Raw genomic sequence first — 22,900 nt, 5'->3', positions numbered from 1 at the left:
AAAAAAAAATTAAAAGCAGGCTTAAGGAAGATTTAGATCATTGTGACGACAAATCCCAGCCACACCTGGTCCGTCGTCATCCGTGGTCACCTGCACCTATTGTATTTCTACTTTTGCCTCAGCTTCCAGGGAGCTCGGAGCTGAAGCCACTGCTGTGAAGAACCAGGGTGATGATCTAAACTTGTTAGGTCTGTTGCAGAGTGGAAGATGTGGCTTTTGTGGCTTTGTTTTGTCAACACGTCATCTGGCACCAAAGCTGGCAGCCACTTGTGGGTTCCTCTGTGTGGCCTGGCTTTGCAAAGGATCGAACGGTTTCACGGGAAAAGTTTTCACAAAAGAAAGTTCCTTTAGGGTAGATGTGCACCTTCCTTTTCCTCTGCACTTCTAGGGCCTTGGTAATAGGGCACGGTATGACAGATGGCCCAGAGAAACCAGAAATTTCCACCAAGTTTAGGGGAGACCTGACTCCACACAAACCAGACTGTATGTTGATCCTGGCACTGAAGTTCCAAAATGAGACCGGATTCCAGGCCAGGCGGGACTGCCATGGTAGCCTCCCAGATGTGCTTCTGCAGAGACTTGGTGTGTTGTATGCAAGCCCAGGAATGGATTTTTTTCCCTTGTTTGTGTCTGTGACTCTTTTCAAAGTCCAATGAGAAAGAATCAGTCTCATGCTTTAGCTTGGAGAGGAGGGAGGGAAGACGTGGCGGCCCACAGGTCTCTTTCGACCAGTGTGTGTGGCTTGACTGATTTCGCGCCCCTCCACTGCCTCCCAGGGGCCTCCCCTCCCTGCAGAAGGCTCAGCCGGGGCTTGGAGCAGCGTCTCCTTCGTGGCGTCGCAGGAACGAGTGACTAGATGGAGCACGTGGTCGTTGCCAGAGGGGTGGCGGCTCACGGCGCGTCATGGGCTGTTTGGGTTAGCGCCTCACTCGAAGTCGAACGTGCTGGAGGAGAAATGTCTTGAGACTTGGGAGGAAAGAGATGCCTTCTCGAGGAAGCCGCCCGGCAGTGAAGACATGGAAGCTGGTTTGTGCAGTGTCTTCCCTTCCGGGTGGCAGGAACTCTTTGCTGCTGAGACAAATGACTTCCACGGCGTGGCAGAGCCGGTGACGATGTGCTTTTGAGGACATGCGCCAGTCCCCTCCGTTTTTGGGGGGATTAGGGGTTGGCTTACCTGCTGGCAGGCGGACGCCTCCTTGGTGGTGCCCTCAGACGGCGTGGCCTCTCCTTCCTGTTTGAGGCCTGAGCTGGGGGTGTGGCAGAGGAACCTCCCTGTGGATATTACGTCCAAAGCTGGGGGCTGATCCCCTTGGCCGATTAGCTTTGCTACACCCCAGGACGCAGATCTCCCTCTACATGTGGCCAGCCCAGGTCCCAGCTGTACACATGGCTGCTCTTGTGGCCTGATGACCACGCAGGGAGTGCTCAGGGTGGGGCAGAGTCACCCTCACTCTGGTTCTTTCCTTTTCCCCCACCTGCCACGTCCCTGGTTTCACCTGAAGGCGGGTTGGCTGTGCATGTGGCCGGCGTTACTGGGACCGGTGCAGTAGCCTCCTGCTGGCCGTGCTCCTTGTTCCACTCCAAGGTCTGGCGCCAGCCCCTGCAGACCCAGCACCCCTGCTGCCCCGCCACGCTTGCTTTCCCAGCTCATTCTTTCCACTGTCCCCTCAGAGTGGCCTCCTCCAGATGCTCCCGGTGACCTCCAGTGTCGTGGCTGAGGTTGGTCTCGCCTCCTCGAGTTCCCATGGCCCTTGCTGGTACCTACAGGAGGGTGTTTCTCCACGCCGGCGGGTGTCAGAGCTGGGCAGGCACAGTCCCCGCTGGAGGGTGTGCTCCTTGGGGCAGAACTGCCTGGTTCCCTTCTGCCCCCAGCCCCACACATACCTGTTTCTGGGCCTGGGCGACGGCTGTGGACCAACCTGTTGCTGTCACACCTGCCCTGGGCGTCTTTCCAGGACTCCTGTCATGACCCCTTCTCCTGGGGTGACCTGCACCTCTGCCTTCCTTGCAGGTGTCTGGGCACATGGCGACTACTGCAGGGTCAACCCCAAGACGGGGGGCATCACCATGCTTGGCCGCAGGTGAGGGGTCTGTGGAGTTGGCTTCTCTTGCCTGGAGCCCCCGTCGGGGGGCATCTGGGGAGGGGAGAGGAGGCGCTGCCTGTGAGAATTGACGCCCGCTCCTGGGCGCCCTGCCCCCCCGGCATCGGGTGTCCCCACCATGCAGCCTCTGCTGGCATCTGGGCCCTCCCTTCTCCTCCCCACTCCCCTGGGGGCTCCGTGCTCTCCCACCTGTGGCCTTTGCTCACAACGTCCCCCAACTGAAGACCCCCTCTGAGGGAGTGTCATCCGCTCAGTCTGTGGCGTGGGCTGTCCCCTTCTTGGGCCCTTCTTGTGTCATTCTTGGAGTGGGTATCCCTGTGCCGGCCTCCCGAGGGCTGGGGCCGGGCCTGATCCTCATCTCTGAGCCCACAGTGGTGGGTCTCAGGGGCCACAGCAAAGGCGCAGCAGTATCTGTACCCAGGAGGGGGGACGCGTGTGCGGGTGGGGAGGGCAGTGAGGGGAGATGTCTCTGCACAGAGTGGCCTCCCTCCACGTGTAGCTTGAAACTTGGAGGAAAAGCGGGGTGGCCTTCAGTGATTGGGCCCAGGGGCTGCCATGTGCAAAAGGGGGTGACTGCTCTCCGCTGGGGACCCCCTGTCACCTGCCTCACCCGAGAGCTGCTATGTTCCTGACCTCATCTCTCTTTCCAGCGACGGCACGCTCAACCCCAACGGAGTGCGGTTCGGCAGCTCGGAAATCTACAACATCGGTGAGCGTTTCTCCTCTCTCCCCGAGTCACTCTCGGTTACCTGGGAGGGAGGGTGTGTCCTCGCACAGCCCAGCAGCCTGGGTTCCAAAGACCCCACCTCTGGCATGACTCTGCCTGCGGTGTGAGGATGAACCTTCCTCTCTAGAGCACACCTGCCGCTTGGCTGCAGCTTGTAGAACCTGAGTGGGATTTTTAAGGTCACTTGGCCCATCCCCTTCCCCATTGCATTTCATCCTCACGGTGAGCTCGGTCAGGTTGGTAAATTGTATCTACTTTTTATGGGTGAAGAAACAGAAGCACAGAGAGGGTGTAGGATTGCTGAAGGTCACACAGCGCTGTGGAGGACACCAAGTATGGGTATCATAGCCCACAGGTCTCATGACTGCACAGTAGGGTCACCCGTGGGCCTTCAAAACTGCAGGACCGGGGACCCAGGCCCAGCCCCAGCCACGAGGTCAGGTGGCCTCATACGTTAGTGCTTGGGTCTGAGCCCTAAAGCTGTGTCGGGGTAATCAGTGCAGCCAGGGTGGAGAAATCCTGATCCGCCTGATTCCAGCCTCTGCTCCTCCTCCAGGGAGTCCCTGCCTCGGGCACTCGCTTGCTTTGCATTTTGAATTAATTTCTCATTAGTAGGCAGGGCCCGCACATGGCCCCCTTGTAAGACCTCACCCGTCTGGGTAAAGCCAGAGCTCTGCCTCTGCCGTGAAGGGCTTTCTTCCGCTTGTGAAGCGGCTCCCTTGGCCACCGTCCCCCCAAGGTGCTCTTCCTGGGGGGCTGGGAAGGACACAGGCACCGCTGTCTCCTGTCCTCCCTGGCTGATGGCTGGACCCCGCCCCGAGGGGCAGTCTGAGTCCACGTCACCCTCTCCTGTCTCCGCAGTGGAAGCCTTCGAGGAGGTGGTGGACAGCCTGTGTGTCCCCCAGCAGAACAAGGACAGGGAGGAGAGGGTGGTCCTCTTCCTGAAGATGGCCCCGGGGCAGGCGTTCCGGCCGGACTTGGTGAGGAGGATCTGTGACGCCATCCGCGTGGGCCTGTCTGCGCGGCACGTGCCCAGCCTCATCCTGGAGACCAAGGACATCCCGGTACGGCCTGTCTCCTGCCACTCTGGGCTGGTGGCTATGAGACCGCTGCCATCTCCCGAGAGCCCACACGTCCGGGAGCCCAGGGCACCGAGCAGCTTGCTGGCGCTTTATATAGCGCGTGTCCGTGTCGCCTAGCAACGCCATCCTTCCCCTGCCGTCTTTTCCTGCCCTTCCCGAGATTGCGTTTGCAGCAACTTCTGCTAAACGCCGACGTGCGGGGGGTCAGCAGGCCCAGCCCCGCAGGTCCATGGCTTTTCCCCAGTGCGGGTTTAGCGTCTTCTCAAAATCATTAATGAGAAAATTAATTTTAGCTTTTCAAAGAGCTGCTGGGTGCTCTTGCTCTCGCCTTTTAAATTTCAGTTCTGCCCGTGGAGACAAGACTGGAATCTATTTAGAGGCCAGTCTTCAGAAGCCGACCCCGTCGTCCTCCGTTTAGCTTCCAGGTGGAGGGGGAGGCTCGCCCAGATCAGATCACAGCCTTGACTTGCATCGCTTACAAAACGGCGCTCCTGCGAGCCGAGGGGAGAAGCTGCCGTGTTTGTGTGTGTGCTCACATGTGTGTGCTTGCGCACGCGCGCGCGTGCGTGTGTTTGTGTGCTCGTGTCCACACACAACAATCTGGACATACAGCCGCGCGGCTGTCTGTATTCGAAGCCTACAGCAGGGCTGTTAAGGAGAAGGCAGGAGAAATGCTAACTGGGCTCGGGCGCAGTCAGAGACCGGATTTACCAGGGAGTGCCGCTTTTTGGAAAATGGGGAAAGACGTGATGCCGTTGACTTTGCAACTGCCAGAGCATACTTAGATCACTCCCTTTGCTTCCAAAAGTTCTTTCAGGATCTTCAAAACAACCTGTCCAGGGGTGGGGGCTGGGGAGAGCCGTCATGGCGCGGCACTGTGTGCAAAGCCTGCCTGTCCCTGGACAGCTGTCCTCTCTCGGCCGCCTCTGGCCTTTCCTTCCTCTTCCCACCCTTTGGGCCACCTGCTTGCCCCCTCCTCCAGCCACCTGTCCACGTTTGCAGTATTGGTCCCTGTTCCTTCATGTTCATACACTTGTCTTCAAGTCGGTCACACACGGGAAGAGCCTCCCAGCTTGCGGGCTTCCCAGCCACGTCTCTCTCTCCCCCTTTGGCTGGCGACTGTCTGTGCAGACCTTGGCTCTCTCTGGGTGAGAAGGTCACTTCTTGAATTGGTGATCATTAACGTCGTTTCCTCGTGAGGGTGCAAGGTTTTCCTTCCGCGGATCAGTACTGTCGGCATCTGGAACATTTAAGTTTGACTTTGTCCCCTTGGCTTTGTTTTGTTGAAAAAGAATCTGTGTCCTTTGCTGCCAACATGGTTATTCCCAACCTGTTCTGATCACGAGGGTAGTGGAGAAGCTTATTGGAAAGAGAGGAAACAGACGATGTTTCTTTCTGTCCTCGTCCTGCTCTCATTGGCTCACTGTCGGGGCGCCCAGCCGGGTTCTGGGCTCTTCTCTCCCCAGTTCTGCCTTCCCCCGAGTCTGATTGCTCTGCGAGGTCATTTTGAGGGTTACTTGGGATTCTCAAGTGCCCTTGTATCTTCAGACCCCCGGGGAGCGCTTAGGGGAGGAGTCACCCCGGGTGTTGCAGAGCTGGGTTGGGTCTGGCCTGGCCTCCGCAGGGAGGGTGACACCGAGAGGCCCAGCCTGCCTCGCTGGGAAGTGGACCCACCTCAGGGTCAGCATGACTGAGGTCCCATCGGCAAAGTTCCAGGGCCTCGCTGAGGCAGGAGGGCCCTTTGCAGCTCTGATGAGCCACGCGGTATTTGTGGGGAGTGGGCCACCCCTGACCACCCCGGGAGCAGCCTGGGCTCAGGAGTTGGAGACCAACCTGAACAAGAGCTAAAAATAGAAAAATTGGCCAGGCACGATGGTGCGTGCCTGTAGTCCCAGCTACTCAGGAGGCTGAGGCAGGAGGATCACTTGCGCCCAGGAGTTTGAGGTTGTAGTGAGCTACAATGATGCTACTACACTGTAGCCTGGGTGACAGAGCAAGACCCTGTCTCAAAAAACAAAAACAAAAGCAAAAAACCCCAAAACAACTGAAAGATGCCCCTTGTGTTTTGTCAGGTGATGGAAGTAGGTCTTAGCTCCCACGAGCTGCCCTCGAGCTCCTGTGTAAAGCTCAGCAGCACAGAAACCATGCGAGACGTTTGCATTTCACAGAGAGGGCCGATGACACCACACTGAAGTGACAGGCAGTCCCTCCGAAGAAGCCGCGCAGCACTTAGATCCTTAATTAGTTCACACGTCGACTGAATTTTTCAAGTGAATGAATTTTAATTACATCTCAGGTTAAAAAAAGAAAAATAGCACCAGCGCTTTGAGAGCTCCGGGTGCTGCAGCCTTACTGGGCTCCGCTGCTCTAGAAGTTTCCTGGCCCATAAACACGCCAGCACCGCTGAAGGCCCCTTAGGATTAAAGATGAAACACATGTGCCACGAATTTCAGAGGGAGCTTTGAATGCTCGGCCAGAGTCTGACGACCAGGAATAGTAGCGCACCCTGCCGCAGGCGAGGCCGGGGAGAAAAGTCGGACGTAGGCCTCGGGGCCAGCTGTCTGCTGGAGTAGTGGTGACAGTCTTTATAATAAAGCAATGTAAAATAAATATATACAATCAAATTATAAACATAAATAACAGTAAAACCATAATAGCATTTAATAGCAGGCGTTCCTGAAGCCGTGTGTGTGTTAAACTCATTCACTCTCGTCCCCACAGCCCCCAGGATAGGGGCTGTCACCCCCGTCTGACGTTCGAGGAGACAAACTCAGGTTAAGGAATTCCCCCAGAGTCCCCAGACGTGGTGGCGGAGGTCACGTCTTTGCTGAAAACTCCCTTTCTTGGGGCGCCTGTTGGGATCTAGGAATGAGCTGTGGGTTTTCAGAGTCCAGAGTCCTGGTGACAGAATCCCAAATTCTGAGAAAGAGGCTCTTGTTTTCCCATCCAGAGCATGCAGGGCCGGGGACAGTGGGGTGTCTGCGTTCTCCAGGGCCACCCTGGGTATGACGTGTACAGCTGGGCTCTCGCGGGGCCTGATCAAATGTCCAACGTTAGAACAATTAATTTGCTCATGTGGATGTCACGGCATCTCTGCAGTAGCCCCACTGTCTAGACCACACTGGGGCAGCAAGGGAAGGTTCTAGAGTATGAGAGTTGGGTTTAAGTACTGGGCCTTGAAATTGCCTTTCGGAAGAACAGACTTTTCCCCCCAAACACGGAGGGGACAGCTGCCTGTCTGGGAACTTGGGTGCATGTTTTCAGGCCGGCTCGGTGGGGGGACCCTGGGGTGGAGACTGGGTGGCCTTCAGCTCTCCGGGCTGGGTCGGGCCTTTGGGGCTGGATGTGCCCAGAGCCGAGGGCTGTTTCCCCACTAGGTTTAAATGCTCTTTTCTGTTTGTTTTCTCTGCCCGTCCCTCGCAGTACACGCTTAACGGCAAGAAGGTGGAAGTGGCTGTGAAGCAGATCATTGCCGGGAGAGCCGTGGAGCACCGGGGGGCTTTCTCCAACCCTGAGGCCCTGGACCTGTACCTGGACATCCCCGAGCTGCGGGACTTCTGATGGCCAGCGTGCCGTGTGGCACATGCATGTGCGCGGTAATTTCTTTATGTTCCAGAAATTACTTAGGCACCTACAGCTGTTTTGTAGGGACGTTTGCACCACGAGCTCTGCAGGCTTGGGGAAGAATTGTTTCTCTGTTTTGTGGTTGAATCTGGGGATGCCTGGGTCTTCCGCACGCTGGAGCAGGATTCTGGCTTTCAGAGACCACGAGGAGGTGGCTGGGTCACACGTGTGGTGCCGCAGTGAGAGTGTGTGTGTCTTTGCACTCACAGGAGGGGCACAGGGTGGCTGGTGCTCTGGTGATGGACACTCCTGAGCGGCGACCTTGCCTTCCACCTGGCGCTCCCGTTGTCCCATTTCACCCTGGTCAGGCGCGAATCTGTTCTTCCCTCTGCGATGATCTCCGCTCACCTGCCTCCCTCAGGGCCGTCCGGCCACTGCCGGGCTTTGGCTGTTACAAGGGACCCCCGCACGACGTGACACATCTTTTCCCAGCTGGCTGCTAGGCCCTCGGGCCACCACTCACGCGTTGTCTGTGTCACCGACGGAATGTGGTTCCTGGGAGGACCGAACCGTCACACTCCTCCAACCAAAGATGCCTCCCAGCCGCGCAAGGTTCCCTCGCAGGAGCGAGTGGCTTTCACTCTGTAGTAGGATCTCTTTATCGCACGGACTTCGAATGCTTTTAAATGTTTTTAATGTTAAGTGTCTGGTGTGTGTGGGCACGTGACACAGCGGGCGTCCACCTGTGCCCCAGGCTGCGTGTCCGGGCCGTGCACTCACCACGGGAGGAGTGGCAGCGTGTACGTACCTTGAGCATGGATCAGTAATCCTGATGTTCATTTTTGTATTTTTTTAAACTGAGCACAGTGAAATACCTTTTGGAATCCTTTTTCTTCTGGATTGTAAAAATACAGGGGGAAGTGCTATGAGGAATTTTATGCAATAAATAAACGTGTGTATGTGTGCACCCATCAATGCACACGCAGTGTGCTTGCGTGTTCTCTGTACCCATCGATGCACACGCAGTGTGCTTGCGTGTTCTCTGTACCCATCGATGCACACGCAGTGTGCTTGCGTGTTCTCTGTACCCATCGATGCACACGCAGTGCGCTTGTGTGTTCTCTGAGGAGGGTGACTGCCTCTGCGTGCGTGAGGCTGGCTGTACAGATGTGCCAGCCACGCCTCTGTCTTGGAGTTGTGTGGCCCAAATTCGTGGGGGCATTTCCCGGGCCCCTGGCATTGGCCATGTCCCTTGTGACTGACTGGCCAGGGTGCACTGCTCCGTGTGACACCAGCACCCTTGGCTCCCCTGGGGCCCAGAGCCCACTGGGTTTCTGGACGTCAGCTCCGTTCTTGGTAGGAGCCGTGTGTCGCTGGGGTTGTGTCTGGCCGCAGGACACACAATGCAGGCTTGGCCCACCAGGGCTTATGGTCCTCACCTCACTGGAAGTTGGAGGCTGTTCTTTGGGGCCGGGCAGTGACTCCACAATGCAGCTGTCCCAGGTCCCGTCTCCTGCGTCCTGCCGTCCTTGGTAGGTAGCTACCTCACCTCCAGGCAGGAAGGAGGAGGTGGTGAGGAGAGGGCTGAGTAAAAGGCAGAAGCCTGCACCTCCAGGATCTGTTCCTTTTTATCAGCAAGACGGTGACTTTTCTGGAAACCTACCAGCTCACATCTGTGCCTCACTGGCCTGCGTGGGACACACGGCCACCCTTGCTGCAGGGGCGTCTGGGGATCTGAGTGTTTTGGAAAGGACTTATTGGTTTTTTGTATTTGTTTCCTATGGGTGCTGTAACAAATTATTACAAACAGTGGCTTAAAACAGCCCACATTTATAATGGTTCTGCAGTCGGAAGCCTGGCGTGGGTCTCACTGGGCTGTGCTCCCTCTGGACCCTCCAGGGGAGGATCCGAGTCTGTCTTTGCCACTAGAGTCACCCGGCGTGGCCTCCCTGTTATAAGATTTCTACTTATCGGCCTTAACTCCCCCTTTCTGTGTGCCCGAGTCGGTTTTGTTGGCTGTAATAATGCTCAAGGCTGGGGAATTTATAAAGAAAAGAGGTTTATCTGGCTCATGACACCCATCGGAAAAGTTCACAATTGGGCAGCTCCGTCCCGTGAGGGCCTCAGGCTGCTCCCACTCAGGGCAGAAAGTGGAGGGAGAGCTGGCATGTGCGGCGGTCACGCTGCGAGAGAGGACGCCAGAGTCTTCAACAGCCGCTCTCAGGAAGAATCCATTCCCAGCCCGGGGGCGGGGCGGGGGCGCCTGTTAATCTATTCATGAGGGATCTGCCCCCACGACCCAGACACCTCCCACTGGGCCCTGCCTCCCAACACCACATTGGGGACCAACTCTCACCCTGAGTTTTGGCAGGGAGAAACCACAGCCGAACCACAGTACCGTGTAACCTGATACTCGAGGGTTCTGGGATGAGGATGTGGCATCTCTGGGGGCGGGGATTCTGCAGACTTCACCTTGCAAACACCGTCAGGGTCCTGTCGCCGAGCAAGAAGGGGAACAGTGATTGCTGGGGAGGGGTGAGCCCTGAGCCGGAAGAACCGAGCAGGAGGGCACCTGGTTGTGGACGACCCTTGGGCTGGGCTCGTCCTCCCGTGTGGCCGGCCCGCGGGCCTCCCCGCCAGGGTTCACGTCGGGCCTGGGACCTGCAAGGCTCTTTCCTGCCGCCGGTGCTTGGAGACTCCCATGTTGACGGTGCGCGAGGAGTCATTATGGCTTAATCAGCGTGCCCTTTAGTTCCAGCAAGACGGCCCAGGCTGACTAAGCCCACGCGTCCTTATTAATAAGCCGTGCCGGACAACTTCACTAATGAGAGACAGATGGTCGGGAACAACAGGCGCTCGGTGCATGCGGTGCCCAGCCTGCCTTTGACGTTCTCTGGCCCGAGCGTCACTGTCAAAACCCCACCACCTGCTGGCCAGCTGCCTTTTCCTCCCTGAGGTGGCCCCAGGCTGCACCGCGCCTCTCGCTGGCCTCCAGCTCCCCCAAGGCCTGTCCCGTCAGCAGCTCCTGAAGGTGTCGGGATCTGCCACGCGGCATGGCTGGGGCTGCGGGATTCTCTGTCTCCACAGCCGCCAGCCCTCTGCACAGCCGTCCTCACCCGGGCCTTCCTTCCCACCCCCAGGAACCTTCCCGGGGCCGGAGGGCTCCTTCACGTTTCATGGTGACTGGCCCACCCTCCTGCCTGGGTGGACCCTCCTCAGGGATCCTGGGGCTGAATCGATCAACTCCAGCTGCAGGTACCTGCCCGCCTGTCCCTCTGCTGCCATCTGAGCCCTCGAGGACAGGGCCCAGGTTGGCCCACTCCCCTGTTTCCCAAGCAGATGGCCTGAAGCCCACCGAGCCTTGGGAAAGGCGTCTTCCTGACCTCGTCACTGTGGCTGTAGGTGAACGGAGGAGTCCCCTCTGCTCGGGTCTTCTAATGCCTGAGCGGGGGTCTCCAGGGGAACACAATTCCCTTTGAGGCCCCAGCCACATCCCACCCTCAAGCCTTCAGAGGGAAAGTTGCACACAGATTTATGGGGGTGCAGGCTAGGTTGCTGGGACAGGTACCCCCAAATCTGGCTCACTCAGGAATGTTTTCTCTCCTGTAACAGCCCCAGGGTAAGTGGGTACACCGGGGTGTGGGTGGCTTCGTTTCTCGAGGTCACCCAAGGGCCTGGCTGCTTCCATCTGGTTGCTGCACCATCCCCTGGGGTGAAGGTCCACAGGGTGATGCCGGCTCACCTGGTTCCCTCGGGGAAAGGGGCACGGAGGGGGTGGCCTAACCCTAACCCATGTCCCACTGGCCACAATGTTGTCACACGTCTGCACTCAGCTGTGTAGGAGGCTGGGAGAAGTGCCGCGTGGCGGGAGGCGGGTGTCCTCCTGGAGCCCTGGCGGTGGGCAGAGCTGGCTCTGACGAGGAGGGGTGGGCGATCTGGAGCCTGTCGCGGTTCCTCCTGCAGGGATGAGGGCACCCGGCTGCTGCCTGTGCCATAGGGGGTATGTCTCGTGGAGGGAGACAGACAATCGACAGGAAACAATAATATCTGATGGGACTCGAGGCTCTTTAGCCAAGGTGGTGGGGGGGGGGCGCCGGTGACCCTGAAGCCACAGCCTGAGAGGTGTGACACCACCATGTGAAGACTGCAGGACAGCCAGGCAGGCAGAGGTCCCAGGAAGGGAAGGAACTGACCTAGGGGAACAAAAAGGCTATTTTAAGAACACAGGGGCCAGAGAGTGGAGAGGCAGGCAGGGCCGCAGTGCCAGGCGTGGACCGTATTCAAAGGGATCTCGGAAGCCAGAGAGGATTTCGAGTCCCTCAGTGACATGGTCAGATGACCATTTACAGGGTCACGCCAAGGGCAGTTCCTTCTACTGGCCTCGGCTGGGGCGACAGGGACAGGTCTGGATTGGGCGCTGGGTGGTGGGAGACTTGACCTCAGCTCTCCAACTTCCTTTTTCCCTCCTCACTCTTCTTCGCTCACTGCACCCTGAACACCTTCATGCACAAAACGTGAGAACGATTCTGGTCATTCAAGCGAGTAGGTGTTGAACATTCAGCAAAGACACTCGGGAGGCTGCCTGATCACACCCAGGAAGCCTAAGCTGGCTTTGATGAGCTGCGATTCTTTCTCTCCAAGCCACGCCTGCCTTTTATGTTCATGCAAACTATTTCTAGAAGCCTCCTGCCATTTTGTCCCCAAACTTTCAAGACTGTCGTAAACAAATAAGGAAAGGCCTGTTAAGAAGATGTTTAAAATATGAGTGAGACGCTGGCTCTGTTGTCACGGTTTATCGTGCTGGAGAGCACGTTGGCCGTCACAGCGGTAAGTGGACGGTCTAATAATTTCATTAGATGACTTCCAGGGGAGAAGCAGTTGTTAGTCAATTCATTATGTGCTGGAACAATTTCCAAACTTTTTCATCTCAGGGCTCCCTGCCTGTGTTTCCTCCTCCTCCTCCTCCTCTCTTTCCTTGGCTCAAACAGAGATCACAGGCAAGTTGGGTTTTGGGGAGGGTGAAAGGGAGTGGTTGTCACATGGACCCACCTGGCGTGGACCCAGTTTTCATTTTGCAGGCTCTGGAGTCATGTGTCTCACCAGTCCTGCTCACCGCTCACCTGCGCGGCGTGGTCTAAATGCTTTTGGGATCCACTCCTCCTTTCAGTCCTGACTCTGTATTTTGTTGGCTATAAGTAACAGAAAACCCCAACACCAACTGGCTCAAGCAAAAAAGGGTATGATTAGCTCACCGTTTTGCAAACGCCAGTGCTAGGCTAGCTCCAGGTGTGGCTGGATCCAGGGGCTCCGTGACGTCATCAGTGTTGTCTCTTTCCATCCCAGCTCTGCCTTCCTCTGCGCTCAGGATTCTCTTCTCCTGATGGCAAGGTGGCTACTCGCAGCTCCAGGCTTAGGTCCTCACAGTGCTAACAGGCAGAGAAAGATGCCCCTCACACCCTCGCCATAGTTCCAACATGAGTCCCCACGTTGGCGCTTATTGGACTGTTTGGGTCATGTGACCACACCTGAGCCAATCACAGGCCAAGAGGAAGGACTCTGCTGATTGGCCAGGCCTGGGTCATATGACGCCTTCCAGTACCGAACGCGCCGGGCGAGGAACAGGACTGAGGGTGGACAGGTGGGCTCCGGAGGGGCCGGAGGTTTCCTTTAAGAAGCGGGAGGCAGCGCTCAGGCCCTCTGTTTCTTCTCAGGTTGCTCTCAGCTGTGGTAATTACGCAGCAAGAGAGAACTAACACCTGCCCGGGCCCGGGCCCCAGCGCGGGTGGCCGCGCTCTCCTCAGCACCCCCAGAGGGGAGAGTCCCTGACGGGGGGATCTGCCTCTTCCGTGTCTTCTGTGTGGCCCCAGCCCTTGGTCCCAACTGCAGAGGAGAGTTTCAGCGAAGCGCTTGTTGGAGCTTCGAGTGCCGGGGAGAGACAGGCCTCCCTCCCCCCCGGCCTTTGGCCTAGCGGCGTCCGGGCCGGGGGCCACCGCGACCGGGGTTTGGCTTCTCAGGGCGTCTGTATGGGCAGGAGGCTGCGTGGGTTAAGACCGCAGGCTCTGGAATCCGGTCGCCAGAGAGAATACAGCGCACCCAGTTCAATTTGGGTTTTAGAAAAACAATGACTAGCTCTTCAGTATACGAACGTCCCAAATACCGCGTGGGATGTAATTATCCCAAAAAGTACTCATTGTTTATCCGAAATTCACACCTAACTCGATGTTCTGTAGTTGTATTAAATCTGGCAACCCGATTCTAGAGCCAAGTGCCTGGGCCTGAGTGATGGCTCTGCCTCTGGCTGTGTGACCATGGACAAGGCACTTAACCTCTCTGAGCCCCCTTTTCTGGTCTGTAGGTGTACGAATTAAGAGTACTATGCATCTCCCAGGGGTGTGACGAGCGTGAAATAACCACGTCGCCTATAAATAGTGCCAGGCACATAGCAGGTGCTCAGTAGACATTATCTGCCATTCTTTTATAATCTCTTGTCCCTTCTTTCTCCTATGTAGGGTTTCGTCTTTGACTTTTTTACCTAAATTCCAACAAAAGGCCTGGGGAGGTGTGTCCTTGGCCTGGCCGATGTCATGTGCCCGTCTCTGAACCAATCACGGAGACCAGGAGACAGGAAGGTTCTGATTGGTCACACCTGGATCATGGGCCCACCCTGCAGCTGCTCAACCTAAACCAGGTGGGCTGGAAGTGGGTGGGGGGGGGTGGTCGGTCCTCTGGGGAAGATTGCGGTGCTGATGCTGGAGGCGTTGGGGACGGGTTCCAGACGGGCACACGCCCCACACGGCACAGCTGCGGGGGTGTTTGTGAAGTGGCGGAATTCCAGGTCAGGAGGACGGGCTGCCGCTGCATGTTGAGCTTGGGTCACTGCTGCCTTCCCAGCGTGGCTCTCGCGGCCTCTGGCCACTGGTCCCCGCAGGAAGGCGGAGGGATGAGAGTCTGGAAGAGAAGGCCTGTTTGAGGCGAGATGGGAAATTAACGAATTGCCTGGATCTTGCCTGGCAGAGTTTCCGAATAGAATTTCAAAGAAAAAATTTGTTTTTCTGGGTCTGAATGTTCACGGGTAATGAAGACAAATCAGACTTATTTGCACAAACATAAGAAGTGGGTTTTGAGGGCCAGTCGGATGGAAATGGAGGCAAACCATCCTTTGGGGAGAAACAACTTCATCTGGGATAAATTCGTCTTATAAAATTGTAGTACCCTTGGAGCTAGCATTTCCTCTACACAGAGAGTCACCTTAGGGGTTGTGGCAGTTAAAGAAAAATGGTGGGAACATTCTTGACACTTCTCTTGGCCATGTCTATATCCCCTTCTCCTCTAAACTGGGTGGGCTGGTGACCGGTTTGTTCTAGAGAGTCTGACAGAGGTGACTTACAGGCTGGGCTGGGAAACCATGGAGCTCACTGTGGGGGAGCCCCCCCACCATTTCAGAAGTCTGACTACCTCTAGGTCACCGTGCTGGAAAAACCACATGGAGGTGCTGTGGTCCCAGCAGAGCCTAGGCTTCAGCCGTCCTTGCCAAGGCACTCCAGGCATGTCAGTGAGCCGCTTCTGACCCTCCAGCTTGGCTGTCTGCCAGCTGAGCATCCTTGAGGAACCTCAGTTGACACCACATGGAACAGAACAATCACCCAGTGGAGCCCTGCCTGAATTCCTGACCCATGGAATCTGTGTAGTGTAATAACATTACCTTCGGTCCATGCACTGAGTTTGGGGCAGGCGTGCAGCAGTAGCAGTTGGAACAGGGCTCCTCTGAAATAGGACCAAGCTGGTGATGTCAACAAAGAAGGTTGGCAGAGCCATGGGGAAGCTGGGGACAGCAGGAGGCTGCTCTAAAAGTGGTGGCCATTGGTGGGAGGCACGGGTGTAACAGGACTGGCCCTGGAGCCGACTGTCTGGGTTCAAGTCCTGGCTCTGGGTGACACTGTGCAAGTTTCATAACCAGTCAGGGCCTCACCTCCCACATCTATAAAATGGGACTAACCATGAACTGCAAACTTGGCAAGAAGGAACAGACGTCTCAAAGCAACGGCCAAGGGTTCAAATCTAGATCACAGATGGATCTTGCTTGGCTCCTACAAGTGCTGTTTTATTATTTGGTTCTAGTGCCAATTTAGAAACTGGGAGATTTCACGCTTCTCTTTGGGGAAAAAAGGGAAGATCAGGCAGGGCTGGCCATATTCCGTGGGTCCCCGATCGCCAGGTCACAGTGGCTAACATGGAATGACTACCTAGCGTGGGCCAGGCGTTGTTCTAAGGCTTCACGTGCATTGATTCATTCGACCTAAGACGGCCCTTTGAGGCTGTGTCAGAAGGGCCTTTCTGGATCAATGATTAGATCCAGAGAGCAATGAGGCCACCTCAGTGGGGAGGTAACGATGAGAACATGTTCCCTCCACCCCCTGCCCTGGCAAGACATATCCCTGTCCAGATTTGGGCACAGCCCTGGGGAGAGAAGGAAGCCCCACCCAAGTCAGAATCATTCCACGTCCCTAGGAGAGTGGGAGTTCATAAAAGAAGTTAATTTTGGTTATTGAAAAGTAAAGTCATGTTTCTGCAAACTCGAGTGTGGGCTGAGCGCATAGTGGAAGCTGCTCCTTGAGCAAAGCCGTGTTGAGGATTTAGGCTGCTCCAAGCACGTAAAGCATCCACTCATTTAGCCCTCACGGCCGTCCCACAGAGAAGATGCTTTTATGACCCCTGTTTTTACAGGATGGGAGCCGAGTGCAGAGAGGTTGGCTCACCCAGACGTGCCCCTCTGTGGTCCACCAGAGGCCCCAGGTGGGACGGAAACCCTGAGTGGCCTGGGATAGGAGTCTGCGGCCTAAGGACCACTGGTGGGGACTGGCAACTGAGGAAAGGCATTTGGGGAGGGAGGCAGGTCAGGGCTCGTGCCTCAGCCAGACTGGGATGGAGGGAACTGACCAGCACCACCTTGCATCCAGCAGACTGTGGTCCCTGCAGTTTCAGTAATGCCAGGTCCCCTCTGTGCACTGACGGCGGAACCAGGTGCCCATTGCTGAGGGCAACAAGTGTGTTGTTTTGGTCAGTCTGGGCTGTCCTGGTGGCTGAGGGCTTTGGCTCCCACTGGAGGGTCTGTTGGGCTGTCCTTCTGCAACAAACAGGGCTTGGGACCACTGGCTCTGGGGGCTGGAGCCACAGTTGTGTGGGCCTTGGGCTGGGTTCTGTTGCCCCTTCGGGGCTTAGCCAAATAGTACCACTAATAGGTAACGTTGCTATAGCATTTACCGTGTGCCAGGCACTGTTCTGGGGACATGATCCAGACCATAACCCCAGGGGGCAGGTGTCATTATTATCCTCATTTTGAATATGGGGACTAAGGCACCAAGTTCAAGGAACTTCCCAAGGTCACACGGGCTAGTGCCAGATGCTGGTCCTGATGTTCTTGTTGAGCCTATTGGAAAGAGCTCCCAAGAAGAATGGAGAGACTCCCTCTGTTAAGCCCCTTTCTGTATTCCTTTCTTTAGGGAGTTCCTGAATGTCTAGATGGATTAAAACAAGAAAAACCATACCCCACTGAAAAAGATCAATTGCATGTACGGCTTCCAAGTCACTTTGACGTTGTCACAAACTCTCTCATATGCTTGAGCCTCTAATTAGATTTGGAGTGAGAATCAATTCATGTGTCATGAAATTTTAAAAGACGACGTTCCGTGAATGGTACTTCCCATTATTCCTGCTTGATTGAAATTGTGGCTTTTTAAAGGGGTGCTATTTATACTCTTAAGACAATGGAGCTTTCAAAAGGATTCCGACTCTCAAGTCTTCGTATGTGATTTCTAGGGAAGTGGAAATTTTCAAATTTTCATAATGAATGTGTCTTTGTGGCTTGCTTTCTTTTCTTTCTTTCTTTCTGTTTTTTCTTTTTTGAAACCACATGACTCTGCAGTGTCTCCCTCCCCCTTGACAGGAACCCCAGGTTCTTGCCACAGGATGCACTGCGTAATTGCTTTCGTGTTCAGACCCAGTAAGAGTGCGTTGTAAATGGCCGTGATACAGATGCGACAATTCTATTAGGCCTGGGTTCTTGCAGGGCTGACCTTGCAAATTGAATTCAGGGAGGTCAGCCCTTCTGCCTGGCTGGCAGATTTCATGTTCCCAGTTTGGGGAGAGGCCTGGGGAGGCCTGTGCTGGGATTTCCGTGCTCGGCAGTCACCCTGGCTTGCCCCGTGCTGCGTTCCTCCCTTCCATCTTGGCGTCCCCCTCAGCCCTCCAAACAGGAGGCAGCGGCCTGTGATCGATGGGCTCCTGCCCGCTGTGGCGTTATTAACCACTCTGTCAAGGTGACAATGTCATTTTTAACATTCCATCTTCAGACTCGAGGTTTATTTTTAGGTTGGGAGTTGGCCAGCCTTGCCCGAGAAAGAACCACAAAAAGGTTAGGACGTGGTTCTTAACCCTGGCTGCTGGGGAGCTTTTCAATAATGCCGGTTCCCATGAGGGAACCCTCAGGGTGCAGGAAATGGTAGATATCTTTATCCGTGTGGGGGTTACTTGAATTTATGTATGTGTACCCCAAAATTGGGCTGTGGAGAGATTGGAACCCTCGTGCATTGCTGGTGGGAACGTAAGGTGTGCGGCCGCTGGGGGAAATGGTGTGGCGGTTCCTTAAAACGTTAAATGTCGAATTACCCCAAGACCCGGCAGTTACGCTCCTTGGTGTATACCCAAAAGAACTGAAAGCAGGGACAGGGACACAAACACGTGTTTATCCATGAACAATGTTCGCAGCAGCACTGTTCACAATAGTAAAAAATGTGGAAGCAACCCAGTGTTCCTCGACAGATGATGGATAAACAAAATGTGGTCTGTCCCTACAACGGAATAGTATTAAGCCCTAAAAAGGAATGAAGTTCTGACACATGCCACAACACGGATAAACCTTGAAAACATTACGCTAAGTGACTGATGGCTGGTCACAAAAGCACAAATACTGTACGAGTCCACTTACATGAAATACCTAGAATCGGCAAATCCATAGAGACAGTAGAACAGAGCTTATTCGGGGGCTGGGGAAGAAGGATGAGGAGCTAGTATTTAATGGGGCAGCGTTTCTGTTTGGGATGGTGAAAAGGTTCTGGAAATGGATGGTGGTGACGGTTGTGCAACACTGTGAATGTACTTAATGCCACTGAACTGTGTGCGTAAAAATGGGTGAAGTGGCAAAGTTTATATGTCTGTTTTACAGCAATAAAAAGTAATTGAGATGTAGACTAAAGATTTTTACACTGGACTACATGGATGTTACTGCCTTGGCTATAAAATACTGATTCACAGGCCCCACTTAGCATTTCTGATGTTAACAGTCTGGAGAAAAGCCTGGGCATCAATATTTCCAAAAGCTTACCATGGGGAATTTATGGTTGGGGAAAAAGGGGCAAACTCAGACATGAAAAACTTTCAAGAATAAGACAGAACTGTGGAATGAAAGCTAGGCCGTGTGGTCTGTAAAGGCCTATGAGTCGTGAGCAAAAGTGACATGTCGTTTCTAGGCCTGAGAACTTAATGGCTGATGTGACTCTGCAAAGCTCTGTTTTTCTTTTGGTCATACTTGACGTGGGGCTGCCCTGTCCCTTGGTCCTGAGTGATACAGGCTCTCATGCTGGGCCTTGAACGATGGATTGGAATGGATAAGGAATTCAGGAATTGAATGATCCCGTGTAACCTCATAAGCAAGGCAACAGTATCAGGCCTCTGGGTACCACCTTTGTGAGTTTCTTGGCCTCTTCCTCATGGTCACAAGATGGCTACTGCAGCTTCAGCATCACATCCTCACATGTTTAAAGGAATGATGGGATGTGGGAGTGGGGCAGCCAGTGACAAGTCTCTCTGTGGTTCATTCTTTTTTTTTTTTTTTTTGACACAGAGTCTTGCTCTGTCACTCTGGGTAGAGTGCCATGGCATCATAATAGCTCACTGCAAACTCAAACTCCTGGGCTCAAGTGATCCTCCTGCCTCAGCCTCCTGAGTAGCTGGGGCTACAGGTGCATGCCACCACGCCCGGCTAATTTTTCTATTTTTAGTAGAGACAGGGTCTTGCTCTTGCTCAGGCTGGTCTCGAGCTCCTAACCTCAAGACATCCTCCCGCGTTGGCCTCCCAGAGTGCTAGGATTACAGGCATGAGCCACCATGCCCGGCCGGTCCATTCTTACTTTGCCAGGGGGAAATTTGTCCCCAGAAAGACCCAGAGCAGCCTTCCCCTCCAGTCCATTGGCAGAACTCTGTCTCATGGCACCAGAGGAAACTGGGAAACAGGTCTCTGGATTCTTTTCCTTTCATTTCTGTGTTTTGACATAATTTCAAACTTAAAGAAAAGTTTCAAGAATAGCACAAACAATTCCAGATATCTTTCACCCAAATTTCCCAAATGTTAGCACTATGTGACATTTCATCCTTTTCTCTCTTCCCACATACATATATATACACACAGATGCACGCATACACACGTATCTGTGGACACAATGTCCCTTTGTCCCTAAATACTGCATTGTGAGTTCCTAAAAACAGGGACATTCTCTGACGTAGCCACAGTACAATGATCAGGAAATTAACATGGAAACTGCTATTATCTAATCTACTGACCTTTTTCAAATCCTGCCAATTGTCCCAATAATGTCCTTTATAGCAGAATAAAACCCCACGTCACACATTGCACTCTGTTGTCACGTCTCCTTATTCTCTGCAAATCAGAACTTCCTGGAACTTTCTTTACCTTCCGTGACACTGGTGTTTTGGAGGGGGCAGGCCAGGTGATTTTGCAGCACGCTCCTCGCGTTGGGTCATCCGACGGCTCTTTCTGTTTGGATTCATTTGTGAACTTTGGGCAGGACCACATGCAGGTGAAGCTGAAGCTTTCTGGGTGCCTCATATCGGGGGCCACACGATGTCCATTAGTCCCATTGCTGGGGACGTTAACTTTGGTCGCTTGGGTAAGGGGGGCCTGCCAGACTTCTCCACCACGAAGTTGTTATGTCAATACTATTTACGTATTGGATATTTCTCCTTGAGTGTGGGAATGGCTATTGGATTGCCAACCACACAGTCCACTACACTCCTGCTCATCCGAGTTTGTGACCTGCAGGTTCTGTAGTCATCGTTCATCTCCAGTGGAGGGGAAGGAGGTCTTCAGGAAGAGGCAGATTCAATACTCTCTCTCTCTTTTTTTTTTTTATTTCATCTTATTATTATGGGGGATACAGAATTTCAGGTTACATACGTTGCCCATGTACCGCCTGTCCTCCCAAGTCAGAGCTCCAGGCGTGTCTGATCCCCAGACAGTGCGCGTTGCACCCATCATGTAGGTATATATCCCTCCCCCGCCACCCCCCCTTCCCGAGTCAGCACCTTCAAGCGTGACCATTCCCCAAACGGTGCGCAATGCACTCATTATGTAGGCATACACCCATCCCCTCCCCCACCCCCCACCTCAGTCTGATAGCCGATTGGTATCGTTCCCAGATGTGTATTTAGCTGATGATCAGGGAAACCAATTTTCTGGTGAGTACATGTGATGCTTGTTTTTCCATTCTTGGGATACTTCACTTAATATAATGGGCTCCAACTCTCTCCAGGAGAACCACAGAGATGTCGTATCTTCATTATTTCTTATAGCTGCAATACTCTCTTTTTTAACTACACTTTCTAAGGAACTTCTGGGGGCCAGGCCCTTGGGGAAGGCCTCACAGGCTACAGACAGTACTGGATGGCATTGTCCACCCTCACTGAACTTCCTGCCTAATGGGAGAGAAGGAATTAATATTTCTTGTACACCTACTATGTGCCAAGCCTGGGTTAGCCACTCATGTCTATTAATACTACCTCATTCAAATTAGCATATCAGCTCTGGGAGGCAGGTGCCGTTACCTGGATAATGGTTTGGGGCGGGGGCTTTGTTCATTTCAAACCAGGAAAACCATTCATAGCGTTCTCCAATGTCTGAGTCTACCTCACCTCACTTGAGAACGGCTTTTTAAAAAGCATCTGAAATATTTTCCATATCAACTGTTTCAAGGACCTAATTATAAACTTCATTATAATTGTTCATTAGTTATATTTTGTTCAATTACTTTAACAAGTTGCCAAATGGAACACAAAGCCGGCAATTAGCATTATGTAATTGTAATGAGACACTCAAATTGGGTTATAGAACATCGTCTTTGCTGGCATATTTTTCCCTCAGAGTTAGACAAACCCAGGGCAGCGGCCAGGACAACATCTGCTCACTGGCTCTATCCAGGCCACGTGGGGCGAGAAGTTGCCTCTTCTGATGTACAGACATCAGCTTTGGAAAAACAAAAGCACTTAAGGATGGTACTAAACATGCTTTAGATGATTAGTCTATCGAATTATACTCTAGTAATAGTATATAAAATAATGTAAAATGTTACACATGTGTATATGCACAGCAGTCACTGTTCTAGGCGTGGCTGCATCGTGCAATAACCCATGTGACCTTCCCGCCACGTCCCCGAGGTGGGTGCTAGTCATTTCCCTCATTTTACAGATGAAGAAATCAAGGCACAGAGACTGGGCTGTTTGCCCAAGGTCACGCAGCTAGGGAGAGCTGGGCTCAAGCCCAGGCGGTTGGCTGACCCCTACTTTCTATTGATTTATTGAGTCTCAGAGAAAAAGGCATATTTAAAGAAATGCAGTGACCCACGTTATCCAGCAGGAGACCATCAAGGGTGACTTTGCTGTTTGGCCCCTTCGTCGTTAACATCTGAATGTGTATTAGAGGTAGGCACGTGAAGGTGATTTTCTGAAACTTGTCATGGAACTAGATCACAACGCTGTCTCACGTGGCTGTCCTCGACCAGTTGCGATGGCTGTGGGGGCAGAGCACCCTCACTGGACAGGCCGAGGTCCCCTGCTTGGACAGCATATCTGTGAGGACGTTTGGACTGGATTCCACTAACTAAAATATTCATCTGTTGACCTTAAAGAAGCTGGTTTGACTGTGAATGTCGGTCTGCTTCTTAGAGGACAGTGACAGAAACCTAACTCATCTGGCCCAAGGAAAAGGGAAGACTTCATTGGTTCATGCATACAAGAAGCCCGGGCATGGATTTCAAGCATGGCTGCACCCAGGACCTCAAACAACGTTCTTTTAGTCAGCGTGGGCTGCTGAAACAGAATACTACAGGTTGGGTGACTTGGACCACAGACATTTATTTCTCACAGTTCTGGAGGCTGGAAGTCCAAGATCAAGGCGCCACAGATCCAGTGTCTGGTCCACAGGTGGTGCCTTCTCGTTGTGCCTTCACGTGGCAGACAGTGGAGAGAGAGAGAGAAAAGCAACTTCCGTCTCTTCGTACAGGGGCACTAATCTAATTCACGAGGGCTCCACCCTCATGACCCTGTCTAAACCCCTAAAGGCCCCATCGTCGATACCA

At 53.9% G+C, this 22,900-nt stretch overlaps 1 protein-coding gene across 5 annotated transcripts in view; it reads left to right on the top strand.

The window, feature by feature from the left end:
• Nucleotides 1-8,436, top strand: part of AACS (acetoacetyl-CoA synthetase) — a 47,535-nt gene extending 39,099 nt beyond the window's left edge. For 2 of the 5 annotated variants that reach the window (XM_069497510.1, XM_069497509.1), the window contains 4 exons: nucleotides 2,012-2,081; nucleotides 2,753-2,811; nucleotides 3,691-3,893; nucleotides 7,335-8,436. In XM_069497510.1, coding sequence (XP_069353611.1) covers nucleotides 2,012-2,081; nucleotides 2,753-2,811; nucleotides 3,691-3,893; nucleotides 7,335-7,472 — 470 coding nt within the window. In that variant the 3' untranslated portion in view covers nucleotides 7,473-8,436. The remainder of the gene's footprint in view (nucleotides 1-2,011; nucleotides 2,082-2,752; nucleotides 2,812-3,690; nucleotides 3,894-7,334) is intronic. The other 3 variants (XM_069497512.1, XM_069497511.1, XM_069497513.1) reach the window with 2 other exon arrangements.
• Nucleotides 8,437-22,900: the final 14,464 nt, after the last annotated feature.

This window comes from Eulemur rufifrons, chromosome 21 (assembly GCF_041146395.1).
Source record: "Eulemur rufifrons isolate Redbay chromosome 21, OSU_ERuf_1, whole genome shotgun sequence".
NCBI lineage: Eukaryota > Metazoa > Chordata > Mammalia > Primates > Lemuridae > Eulemur > Eulemur rufifrons.
The sequence above is the reverse complement of the archived record's forward strand: the minus strand, read 5'-3'. Positions and strand labels throughout refer to the sequence as shown.